This window comes from Clupea harengus, chromosome 1 (genome assembly GCF_900700415.2).
Source record: "Clupea harengus chromosome 1, Ch_v2.0.2, whole genome shotgun sequence".
Taxonomy (NCBI): Eukaryota; Metazoa; Chordata; class Actinopteri; order Clupeiformes; family Clupeidae; genus Clupea; species Clupea harengus.
This window is the reverse complement of record NC_045152.1, coordinates 32,121,956-32,135,258: the sequence shown is the minus strand read 5'-3', so window position 1 is coordinate 32,135,258 and position 13,303 is coordinate 32,121,956. Positions and strand designations below refer to the sequence as shown.

At 41.6% G+C, this 13,303-nt stretch overlaps 1 protein-coding gene across 1 annotated transcript; it reads right to left on the bottom strand.

The window, feature by feature from the left end:
• Positions 1-1,030: 1,030 nt before the first annotated feature.
• LOC105910934 (myosin-1B-like) lies at positions 1,031-13,303 on the bottom strand. Its single transcript, XM_042708844.1, has 38 exons — positions 12,905-13,303; positions 12,541-12,684; positions 12,266-12,422; positions 12,145-12,172; positions 11,935-12,043; positions 11,753-11,845; positions 11,608-11,671; positions 11,400-11,498; positions 11,176-11,279; positions 10,917-11,055; positions 10,424-10,542; positions 10,086-10,235; positions 9,803-9,973; positions 9,410-9,716; positions 8,905-8,987; positions 8,726-8,813; positions 7,975-8,092; positions 7,595-7,718; positions 7,282-7,418; positions 6,939-7,194; positions 6,593-6,835; positions 6,240-6,416; positions 5,823-5,968; positions 5,627-5,717; positions 5,150-5,539; positions 4,872-4,998; positions 4,654-4,772; positions 4,363-4,559; positions 3,994-4,177; positions 3,667-3,832; positions 3,419-3,543; positions 2,686-2,994; positions 2,389-2,592; positions 2,177-2,302; positions 1,908-2,078; positions 1,713-1,817; positions 1,510-1,605; positions 1,031-1,417 (listed from the first exon to the last, which is right to left on the bottom strand). Exons 1-38 carry the CDS (start codon positions 13,106-13,108, stop codon positions 1,268-1,270), a joined length of 5,820 nt encoding a protein of 1,939 aa, XP_042564778.1. The 5' UTR covers positions 13,109-13,303; the 3' UTR covers positions 1,031-1,267.

Genomic DNA, 13,303 nt, shown 5'->3' with positions numbered 1-13,303 from the left:
GCTGCCCCTACGGGATAAACTTTTGGCTATATTTGAACTTGAGCGCTCCTTGCTCAAGTTCCATTCCCCATCATATGTGTGGATTATCCCGTATTTACACCATGTTCAAAATGTTGGACTGATTTAGATGCTTATGAGAGGATTATCATGAGCCCCTCCCCCCCCCCCCCCCCCCCTTTACTCTGTAGGTCACTCCGTGTCCCTTGTGAGTTTTTCCCCTCGGATGTTGGATGCCATGCCACAGAGCCAAGTAGCACATAGTTGTGTTGGTTTGTTCCATGATGGCAGGAGCAGCACAATATGATGTGGCAATATACCCTAACAGAAGACATTTTCTTTCCAATACACACCTGTATTACAGGTGCAAAGAAAGAATATTCAAAATGTAGCAGAAAACTAATTTCAATAGTGAACTGACAAGGTATTCAAGTAGCCACCGCAACATTAATAATTTTAGATCAGATTTCTCTCTCCCTCCCTCCGCTTCCCAGGCTGCTAGCCAGATTCAGATTGAAGATACTCTATGATAGACTACGGATATAATTTAGATGTGTTTATAACTCATGGCTGATGCCGGACACAGATAAGCATGCAACTGTAGCGGTGGTTTAGTAAAAGATTTCAGTCTGTTTCTATTTTTATATTTTCTCTCAACATAGCTTAACAAAACAGTTCCCGATGCATGTTGCATTCAAATCCTTTATTAAACCTTTATTACTGTAATACACACAAAGCAAGTCAAACACAGCAAATACACATAAAATACTCACACTCCATAACCAAACTAATGTAGCAGTTGCCTTACAACCAATTAGTTCAGAGTTCGAGAGATAAAGAAAGAGAGAAAAAGCTATTTTGCTATTACAAGTAAGTGGAAGTATGCTCCTCACCATCACATACCACATTCCCTCTTTGATTCTTCAGATCGTTTTTACATTTTGAAAACCTTTATATGTAATAATCACCTTCAAGCAATTACTAAATGTGCATTAGGCATGCATGTAGGCAATTATTGTAATGTAATCAGACACAAGTGCCTCGTACTGTCAAAACGGTTTTGCATGAACAGCAAGAGATGAAAGGAGAATTGCTTTGATGTCATTACGCTAAAATACTTTTTCCCCAAGTGGCTGTTTTATTCACTGGCATCTTTTCCCTGCAAAGAAAGAAGGGAGTGGGAAAAAAAAACACATCCCACATTAGCCCATTCAAATGATATGCATGAATCCAGCCAACGGCAAATCCTATTGTGATGCTCGTCAGTGTCTCACTCTCGACTCACTTTCGCTCCCAGGTCTCGGCTCTTGGCTCTTATCTTGTTGACCTGGGATTCGGCACTGTCGGCTCGCTCCTGAGCCTCCTCCAGCTCGTGCTGCACCTTCCTTAACTTAGACAAGTATGTGTTGGCCTGTTCCCCCTATAAACAGCAGAAGAATTAAAGATGTGTTTAACAGACGGTTCATTCAGCACTCTTCTCAAGCCCGGACGTGCGTGTACGCTGATACTCACAGACTCTTCAGATTGCCTTTTGTACGCTTTCACCTTAAGCTGCAGTTTATCCACAAGCTCTTGCAGGCAAAGGACATTCTTCTTATCCTCCTCAGACTATTTAAGGCAAGGAATATGGAAATAATAGATGACGAATGACGATGATAGATAATAATAGATGACGATGTCGAAAAACTCTGTGGGCATTGTGTATGTATCCCTACCTGATAGGAAAGCTCCATAACTCTGCGCTCGTATTTGCGAACACCTTTTATGGCATCAGAGCTGTGTCTCTGCTCCAACTCCAGCTCGTTCTCAAGCTCACGCACCTAAAGGACAGAAAATGTCATAAAAAAACGATTCCTTCTTTATTTTGGTATGTGCATTGGTCTACCCATCAATATGTCTATTGCTCTTACTCTGGACTCCAGTTTCTGAAGTTGTTTTTTCCCACCCTTCATGGCCAGGTTTTCAGCCTCATCCAGGCGATGCTGCAGGTCCTTAACAGTGGTCTCCAGGTTCTTCTTCATCCTCTCTAGGTGAGCACTGGTGTCCTGCTCCTTTTTCAGCTCTTCTGCCATCATAGCAGCCTTTTCACAGAAACCAAAGGTTTGCACATTCGTGTCATACACAATTACAAAAACAACTTAGATTCTTCATGGGTGCCTAGAGGAGTGTGCTGTTTTACATCAGTGATGGCCTTTTTGGCTTTCTCTTCAGCATTCCTGGCCTCCTGGATGGAATCCTCCATTTCAGTTTGAATCTGGTTAAGGTCAGACTCCAGTTTCTTCTTGGTGTTGACCAAGTTAACATTCTATGAAAAAAAAAAAAATCTGTCAATAATTCTCCGTTAGCCCAAAACTAAACATCTGTCTTCTGTGTAAATGATCCTATAGCTACCTGTGAGTGCAGAAGCTGAACCCGTTCGCTAGCATCCACCAGCTCCTGTTCAGCCAGCTTGCGGCTCCTCTCAGTCTGTTCCAGAGTGGCCCTGATTTCCTCAATCTCAGCCTGCAGAAGGTTGGCCCTGCGCTCCGTCACGGCAACCTGCTCTTTCATGTCATCGTTGTTTCTCAGCACGTCCTCCAGATGAATCTGACCATCCTTTTGGAGTCCGTTGAATATATATGTGTTAGGGGCACTGAGTATATTGTTGTGAATGCAAAGACAAGAGCTTTTAAATCTTTGTGCGTGTACCTTTAGTTGAGCCTGAATGTTCCTCAGGTGTTTCTGTGATTCACTGGCTTGCCTGTTGGCGTGGCTCAGTTGAATCTCCAACTCATTCAGGTCTCCCTCCATCTTCTTCTTGATTCTCAGGGCATTGTTCCTGCTCCTCACCTCTGAGTCCAGGGTGGTCTGCATTGACTCTATGATCCTCTGGCTGTTCCTCTTCAGCTGTTCCATCTCCTCGTCCTTCTCAGCGATCTTTCGCTCCACCTCAGACTTCATCTGGTTCAGTTCCAGCTGCACGCGAAGGATCTTTGACTCCTCATGTTCCAGATATGCCTGAAGTGAGCAACGAGGTAAATAAACATTATGAAATAGAGTTGTCTTACTATAAAAGGTAGGGTGTTGTTTTAGGCCTCTACCAATGCCACTGCCATTTATCTCTGAGCTTACTACAGTCTTCATCTGTGTCACTGTGCTTAGTTCAGTGATTACAAGCCACTGTGCGAAACAAGTAATATTCTTGCTTGGGAAGACTTTAGTTGGTCAGCACACCCTCATTTCATCATGTTCAACCATTTTATATCAAGTGGTTATACCTGAATGTTGAGCTTTTAGAAGCAAAATCATCGCTCTTGATGCGATGACCTCGTGATAAAGACCTTGCAATTGGATTTTGTGCTATGGAGTGTATGATTCAAAGAGCGCCCGTTGTGTTAAAGCACAGGATGTAGAGTACAGGACACTGATATGAAAACATTACCTCAGCCTCCTCCAAGGAATTGTGAATCTCTGTTTTCTCCTGTTCTGCTTGTTTCTTAGACTTCTCGAGTTCATGAATGGTTTTCCCTGACTCTCCAAGCTGTCCTGCCAGATCCATGACTTCCTCTAACAATGCAAATGGAATATTTGATAAAAATGGTATACAATGTGGTCTATGGTTTGAAGCATGGTTATTATTTAAGGGATTATTTATTTTAAGGATCAGGCATAAAAGCACCAGTATCTTACGTTGCAGGTTTTTGTTTTCATGTTTCAGTGTTTCGAAATGTTCCAGAGATTCCTCATATGAATTTTTCAGTTTGAAATTGTCTGTGCCCATTGACCGAACTTCTCTCGTGGCAGCGTCCAATTCAGCCTGACTCTCCTCATATTTCTGCTTCCATTCAGCCAGTACCTGCAGAGGATAAGAAATAGTGGATATTATTTCAGGTGCAGTTCAGGTCAAATATCAATAACCTTTTCACCAGAATTGCAGACAGCCTCTTTAATCGAATGAATAATTATTTGTCTAAGTAAAGTAAAATATGAAATTAAGCCTTTTTTTTAAGCCTTCACCTTGTCAAAGGTCCTTTGCTTCTTGTCCAGAGTGGCTGCAGCTGAATTTGCCCTCTCCACATCCGTCATGAGATCCTCCACCTCGCTTTGCAGCCTCTGCTTGGTTTTCTCCAGAGAGGAGCACTTTGAATGGATGGCTTCAACAGCCTCCTCTGCCTCCTGAAGACGCTGAGCTAACTTCTTCCTGTCAGGTTTCAATATATCAACATATATATTCACAATATATAGATATACATACATATATAGATATCAATACATATATATATACATATATGTATGCACAATATATCTCAGTATACACAACACACATATTCAGGACCCATTTGAACCACGTATTCTGATTCTGTTTATTATGATTTAGCATATTACTTGGCCTCTTCGAGTTCCTCGGTGCGCTGGATGGCATCCGTCTCGTATTTGGTTCTCCACTGCGCCACCTCGCTGTTGGCCTTGGACATGCCGCGCTGCAGCTCAGCTTTGGCCTCCTGCTCCTCCTCAAACTGCTCCCGCAGGAGGTCGCAGTCATGGCGGGACGACTGCAGAGCATGGGCCATGGCATTCTTGGCCTGTTAAATATTTTGATAGAAATAGCATTTTTAATTTGTTGTTTTTAGGTCTTCACAAGATCTTTTCTATTTTCATATCTGACATTTCACTCACTTTATTATCTTCCTCATTTTGCCTCTTTATCTGTTCGATTTGTTGAATGTAGGCCTGTTTCCCTCTTGTTAACTGAGAGAGCAAGGAGTCCCTTTCTTCAACATGGCGTGCCATCTCACCTGCACCCAGTATTTCAATCATACTTATGGCCTACACATACCAAATTTGATCAAATATCATGCTCTCTTTTTTTCTGAAAGTCAGCTTTTTAGTCTCACCATTTTCTGTCTGCAGCCGAGACTTCTGTGAAGAAAGGTCATTAATAAGCCTGAGTTGCTGCTCCTCTCTGGTTTTTACCTCACTCAGCTGGTCTTCAAGGGAACGACACATCTTCTCAAGATTCACCTGTAATAGATATGTATGTATGTATGTATGTATGTATATAAGTATGTATGTGTGTATATATATATAATATACATTACAGCATGTACATACTTCTTATCTGTAATTCCCTCAACCACATTTACACTTCAAGTCTTCAAAGACCTTCTTTCACCTTGGCTTTAGCTATAGTCTGCATATTGCTGGTGAGGTCATCCACCTCCATTTTCAGCTCAGTTTTGTCCTTCTCCACCTTCTGCTTGACCCGCTGGAGGTTGTCGATCTGTTCCCCCAGCGCAGCCACGGTGTCAGCATGCTTCTTACGAAGAACTGCTCCAGTTGCCTCATGTTGCAGGGATGACTCCTCCAGATCGCGCCGGAGCTTCTGGAGCTCTGCCTCCCGCTTCTTGTTCATCTCGATCTGGGCCGCAGTGGCACCACCGGCCTCCTCCAGCCTCTCACTGATCTCCTCCAGCTCCCTGGAGAGATCAGCCCTCTGCTTCTCTACTTTGGCTCGGGCAGTCCGATCAGCCTCAATTTCCTCCTCGAGTTCTTCAATACGAGCCTGGGCATCAAAGGGAGAAGTGGAGTTAAGCCTCTGTTAGCTGTATAAGTTCCAATTTGAAAGAGTTGAATGAAATGGGTTGGGTACCTGAAGCTCTTTAATTTTCTTCTGAAGCTGAGAGGAAAGTGACTGCTCATCCTCAATCTTACTTTGGAGCTGTGTGACCTCAAAGTCTTTCCTGTTTAAGCAATATTTACAGGTTAAAAAACAGCAATATTATCATGAAGATTTCCTTGTTGAAGTTACAAAACTGCACAACATGGATGTTTAAAGCATCTCATACTTTTTCAGCTTTTCTTCTAGCTGTTGCTTCTCATTCTCCAGGTCCATTGTGGACTCCTGGGCCAGTTTTAGATCACCCTCCAGCTTTCTCTTTGCCCTTTCAAGATCCATCCGAGCCTTTCTTTCTTGTTCAAGGAAGCCCTCAAGCTGTGACAGAACAAGGAAACGACACACAACACCATATATTACATACACATAAATACACACACAATACCATATATTACATAGACATAACTACACACACAAAACCATATATTACATAGACATAACTACATACGCACAGACATTTGTATCCAAAAGTCTATCTTTCTTTCTTCGTTAAGAGATCTCTCAGAGCAAAAACTAAGAAACAATACAAAGTCATCCGTTCCACTTCATTGGGATAGGTTAAGACATCCATCAGCTCATTCAGACTCACGCCTTCCACTTGTTGCTCCAGCTTAGTCTTGGCTTTGTTCAGAGTGTTGAATTTGTCTTCCTCTGCCTGGAGGTCATCTAGCAATTGCTGATGGGCCTCTTGTAGAGCTTTCTTCTCCTTGGTCAGCTTACAGACATTCTCCTCCAGTGCAATGAGCTCCTCAGTCAGGTTTTTCACCTGTTTGGCAGGAAAATCAGATCACATCAATCCCTTGTTACAGGTGATCATTTCAGTTTTTCCAAACATGAAAGAGGTCCACTCCCAAAACAGAACACGATTATAATAATGAGTTCATAATCACAAGAAGTTACAAAATGTTCCTGTGTGTGTTGGTGTATGTACAAGACTCAGACCTTATTCTCTACAGCATGTTTCTCCTTCTCCACTTTGGCCAGGGTGGGTTCTAAGTCATCCATATCCTTCTTGAGCTCAGAGCACTCATCCTCCAGCTTCCTCTTCTTTACAGTCAGCTCAGCATTGAGCTCCTCCTCGTCCTCCAACCTCTCGGACGTCTCCTTCAGTTTAGCCTCCAGCTGTATCTTACTCTTAATTAACCCCTCGCTCCTCTCCTCCGCGTCCGCCAGGTTATCTAACTCCTTTCATGAATTCGAAAATAGGTAGTTGAAAAGATATATACACAAAAAAATAAAAAATGACATATGGTTTACACATATAGAGTTTGTACAAAAGAACACATACTGCCTGAACTTGAAGGAGAAGGTCATTCTTTTCCTGGACAACTGAGACCAGTTTCTCCTCCAGCTCCTTGCGGCGGCTTTCAGACTTAGCTAGGTCCTCCTTGCACTTGGCAAAGTCTTCCTTCATCTGTGCCATCTCCTTCTCTGACTCGGCACTCTTCAGCAAAGGCTTCATCTTGAAGTACAGCCGCATCCATGGCCAGTGCATGACTTTCATGAACGCCCGTATGTTGTACTGAATGGTGTAGACGGACTCCCTTTTCAAACAGAAAGATGATATTAATGTATCACATGCATTCTTTCAGGTTCTAGAACAGGAAAGTACTTTAGATCCGATTGGATACCTCCTGTCAATCATTTTCTTGTACTCCATTCTCACAACGTAAGCACGGCACACTGCCTGGATGCAGATGACGACCTGGGCCAAACGCTCATCTCTCATTTCCTCCAGAACTCCCAGGAGACCCGCTTTAAAGAACACCTGTATGAGTACAAATCCAGGGAATATACTTAACTCAAAAGATTTTAATGCTAAAGAACTTGCCTCATTTTAAGATTCGATTCACACGTAATTATGATATGATTGGTGTTTGTAGTTTAATGGCAACATATTTGAAGACTTCATATTGTTTTCTTTCCTATCATGTAGAGGTGCACCTTGCTATGTCCAAATTTATATTGTGAATGATCAACATCGATTGAGCCCAGGAGTTTCTCTGCAGCTTTCTTGTTGTCCATGAATTGGCCTTCAGGAACTGCGTTAGCATTTAGAATCCTGTATCTAAAACATAGTCACAGGTCTGAATCACAGATGATGAAATTCAATACTTTATATGCCCATATAATAATATGTGAGTAACAAATAATACTATGTACTTCTCATGCAGATACAAGTTATTTAAGTTTCTTATGTAAAACACATAGTCCTAATAATGTGAAAGTACACTGCACTGTTAATTCATAATGAAGTATGGAGAATATAGTAATTAGAGACACCTGATATAACAAGGTGCTGAAAATTCATCCAGGGACCTTACCTCTGCTTGAAATCTCCATAGAGGATTCTGCTTGGGAAGCCCTTCCTGCAGATCCGAATGCCCTCCAGCACACCGTTACAGCGCAGCTGGTGAAGCACCAGATTGTTTTCCATGGCCCCTGGTATCAATAGAATATACTTAACTGTTGCAGCGAACTCATTTAATCAAATCTTGAAGCTGCTATTTCAATGAGAGGCAGACGACAGAGTGCGATGATCTGAAGTTTATTTCAATCTTCCAGTCTTCCAGTCAACCGGCGAGGTGGTCCATGGAGCATCTCTGCTAAACTCTCAGTTTAAAATAAATAAATAAATAAATAAATCAGTTCTTTCACACACTACAATTCCTGTTGTATTAACATACTTTCCAATTGAAAAATAAACACTTATCAAAGTTAAGCCAATCAGAATATTCTGCTCACTTGTTGCTGGGAACATCCCAAGATAATTGTGGCAAGACTCTTTTTAGAATGTCTTTTGGAAGGTAATGGCTGTCCTTGACAGTCAGCACCCATCTCCCCCATGCAGAGACCCCTCCACAGATACTTACTGTCCTTGGCAGCCTGCACCTGCAGATACGAACTGCACGTAGGCTCTCTCTGCCTGACCTTACTTGACACTTGTTTCTGCAGAGTTGCTCCATGTTCACCACAACCACTGTATTACAACCGTTACATTTTTCAACATAACCAATGGTGGAAGGAGAATCGTCAGAATTTACTGAGTATCCTACAGGAAAACAAACAAAGTACCTGGTGTTTTGGTCTCGTTTGGGATCAGACACCGCACAAAGTGTGGATGAGTGGTCCTCAAGTTCGACATCAGCTTATTCAGGTTTTCCTACATAGAGACACAAAAGTGTCATTTGGGATTTTTGGCTACAATAAGGAACCAACATCATATGTTTCCTATAGTGTGGGGAAGTGCTCACCCTGAAGAGCGCGGACACCGTTTGAAAAGATGAGCCCTTCTTTTTCGCCGCTTTCTTTCCTCCACTGCCACCAGCAGCAGAATCTAAAATGTTCCAAAAATGTTATTTGAGTATTTTAGAAAGGCTAACAAGGGGGGCACTGTGGCACAAGCAGTAGCCCCGACCATATACGGGCTTGAACGCCCACGGGAACACAGGTTTGAATCCGACCCAATGTCATTTCCCAATCCCACTCCCCACCTCTTCTCTCCATCTCATTTCCTGTCCAAAACCTTCACTGCCCCAACTGAATAAAGGCAAAAAGCCCAAAAAACGAATCTTTAGAAAGGCTAATAAAACAATAATGTAATTATTGTAATTATTTAAGGATAATAATTAGGATTCTTCTCACTCCCCTATTTGTCTGTATACACTCAGCAATATTGTAACTTAGACATTTCAGACTGAACATAAACTAATATCAATGAATTAATTTCAGACTCAACATAAACTAATATCAATTTACCATCGGTGCCAGAAAAATTAGCATACAGCATCGAAAGAATTTTGACTGAGGACTTCTGGTAGAGCTGCACAACAGACTCGTTCAGGGGATCCTTGTTCTTCTCCAGCCAGCCTCCAATGTTGTAGTCGACCGTGCCGGCGTAGTGCACAAGGGAGAAGTTGGCCTCAGGTTTGCCTTTGACAACCTTTGGCTTCAGAAAGCAGTTGTTCTTGCCCAGGTGTTGGTCATACAGCTTGTTCTTAAATGAAGTGTCAGTCGACTTGGGGAACATGCACTCCTCCTCAAGGATTGAAAAGATGCCCATTGGCTGTTTTAAATGACAAGGATCATGAGTGACAATCTAAGGTAAACCAAAACATGTGTGAATGTAAAAACATAAAGGTACAAACAGACCTTCTCAATGAGCTCAATGCAGGCAGCCAAATCCATTCCAAAGTCTATGAAGTCCCACTCGATTCCCTCTTTCTTGTACTCCTCTTGCTCCAACACAAACATGTGGTGGTTGAAATACTGTTGCAGTTTCTCATTGGTGAAGTTGATGCAGAGTTGCTCTAATGTGTTGAACTAAACCCATAAGGTAACATGAAATACATTCACTACATGTTTATGAATACGACTTAAAAATAGAATATATTTTTGTAGGGATCAGTGTTTTCATTATCTAGCGCAAACCTACATCAAATATTTCAAAACCAGCAATATCCAAAACACCAATAAAATGCTGCCTTTGTTGTTTGGTGTCCAGTTGCTGGTTTATCCGTATAACCATCCAGAAGAACATCTTCTCATACACAGACTTTGCAAGGGCACCCATTGAATTGTATACCTAAGGCATAAAAAGCAATTATGTCATGCTGATTTATTTGGTATATATACAGTATGTGTAGGCAAACAGAAAATGTCACCATGTCACCTGAAGATCAAATGCCTGAAACAATGTCTTGCTCAGTTTTAGGTGGCAAGATTTAAAGAGAGATCAGACCAGAAAGTGGTACTGCTGCAATATGGTCTTACTTGCTGGAGAGTTTGTCCCTTGGTGACATACTCATTCCCGACCTTCACACGGGGATAGCAGAGGTTCTTCAGCAGGTCCGCAGAGTTGAGACCCATCAGGTAGGCAGCTTTGTCTGCCACTGAGAATCAAACATACATTATGGACACATACATTATGGATCTAAATCAACAGAAATGTATATATTAGACATTCAAAGTTATGTATGAAGTATGAAGTTATGTTCAATTCAATCTTCATGTATCCATTTAATATATTTAATATGACAATATCACAGTGAACTTTGCCATAAGATACCTAACAGAGCCAGAACCTTTAATCCCTGCGAGTACGCACATTCTGTTAGGTGACAGTTGCAGGGAAAACTCCTTTTAAACAGCAAGAAGTCATTGCCAAGTTATTCATATAGCAGTGTCATATTTAAAGTACCAGTAAGTCGTGTAAAATGACAGCAGTGAAAGAATGAACTGAACCTCTGAGGAGAAGGTGTTTTACCCTCTGTGCCGTCCGGCTCGGCCTGCTCCTCGCGCTGTTTCTGCTTGAATTTCATGTTCCCATAATGCATCACAGCTCCTGTCAGCTTGTAGATGCTCGCCTTCTCTTCAACGGTGAAACCAAGAATGTCAATAGCTTCCTGTCACATGTAAACAAAATGTCATTGTTGTTTATTTTTTTGTTTTCTTCGTTTTTTTTTGTTGCTTGTTTTGAAAATTATCTTTGGCATGGTGTGTCATCAAATTTTTGCGATACGTACATCGGTGGCCATCAGTTCTTCGGCATCATCTATGCTTTTTACTGCCACCTCCCCTTGGCTGATGAAGGCAAAGTCATATGGATTGGTGGTAATGAGAAGCATATCTGTAAGGTCCAAATGTATGTTAGTCTACATTGGATCAAGTTTCCTGAGACTGCTAACTTTCAGAAAGCAATATAGGCCATAAAATTATATTTTATCATTCAATCATTATGTGGAATTACCAATAAGTTCTGGCTTCTTGTTGCAAGTAAGCTGGTAGAATATATGATAGCTCCTCTCGGCTACCAGCTGAAATGTAACTCTGGATTTTTCCAGGAGATCTGTAGTAGCAATGTAGCAAAAAGCACAAAACACACATAATCATTTTGTTATTAGATTATTAATCTGTAATTTTGAGTATTAGTTTGTTGACACCTGCATGGTACTTACACGTTTCAATATCAGCTGATGCCAGTTTGCCTGTCATCCCAAAATGTATCCTAATAAATTTGCCCTGCAATGACAAAGGTTCAGTATCTATTTCTGGGCTGTTGGTATGCTGCTGGTATAGAGTCTGAATGATGTATGTACTTACAAAACGAGAGGAGTTGTCATTTCTCACTGTCTTGGCATTGCCAAAAGCCTCCAGGAGAGGATTAGCCTGGATGATTTGATCCTCCAGGGTGCCCTGTTGCCAAAGCAAACAGTGAACATCTGAGTCTGATGAGTTTACGGGGGATATTTGGCGAGATTGGAGGAACAAACAGAATCATTTGCCTTCATTTTGCTGACAAAGTCTTTCTTCTTGTCTCCAGACACTGCAATTGTTGCAAAGTACTGAATGACACGCTTGGTGTTCACAGTCTTCCCTGCACCAGATTCTCCACTAGAGAATGTCAGAATATTCTGTTTATACTTAATATATTGTTATATAATTACATAAAAGGTTCTGCTGGTCAATTGAATCAAAATGTAAGGAACACTTACGTGATAAGAATCGACTGATTCTCCCTGTCTACAATGCAAAAAAAATAAGACATTTTTGATGAAGCATAGTTGGAACCAATCTAAAACATGAACAGAAACATGATCTCCTTCCATCTCTTACCAGTTAGCATGAACTGATAGGCGTTATCAGAAAGAGCAAAAATATGTGGCGGGACCTCCATTCTCTTCTTCCCTCTGTATGCGTTCACCACTTCAGGGTTGTAGACTGGGAGCCACTTGTATGGGTTCACAGTCACACAGAACAACCCAGAATAGGTCTGACATATGGGGAAAAGACTCCATATATTACTACCAGGGCCTGCTAAAAAAAATCTACTAATTCATTACCATTAGAGGTTTGCTGATTAGAATTGTAATCGTTTATTGTAGGCTTACGTAGATCATCCAGGCTGCGTAGCGCTCTTTGAGGTTAAACAGCACACAAGGCTCATTGAGGTGAGTCATCATGACCATGTCCTCAATCTTATCAAATTTGGGCGGATTCATCGAAAATACTTGGTCTTCCTTGACAGTTAAAGTCTGAGTAAAAAAAATAAAAAATCCTATTAAAAGTATGTTTTATTGCAAGGTTACTGTAGATGGTGTGTGAGCAAATGTTCTCAACTGATCAAATTTGGTTTGCTTAATTGATACCACATTGCAACTTAACTGATGCCACATTGCACAGCGCAAAAGCATATTTGATGTTGCTGCAATGCAAACAGATAGTGCAGTATTATGATATGCATGTCACACTCACCCTGCCATCCAGAGTCTCCACTATGGCCTTGTCTCCATCTCTGTTCAGGATGGTGCCTTTCACATAAAGTTCCTTTTCATCACAGACAAAGCAGGCTGTTTTGCCATCAAAGGGCCTGCTCTGGGACTCTATGCGCTCTTTCTCTGACTTACGTAGGTACTGGGCAGCCTCCCCATAGACTGCCATCTCTGCGTCTGAACTCATTCTAGCCCTCGGAGCGAATCCACCAGAGAGCGGAATAGAGGTGTTTAGACACTGCCGAGCTTTGTTCAAAAAGACTGCACACACTAAAAGATAGACAGTTTAACTTACATACCCCTCTGAGATCTTCCTATCACAAAATGAACTAGTAGAATTAGTTTTAGATGTGTTACCCTAACCAAAAAAAAGAAAAACGTT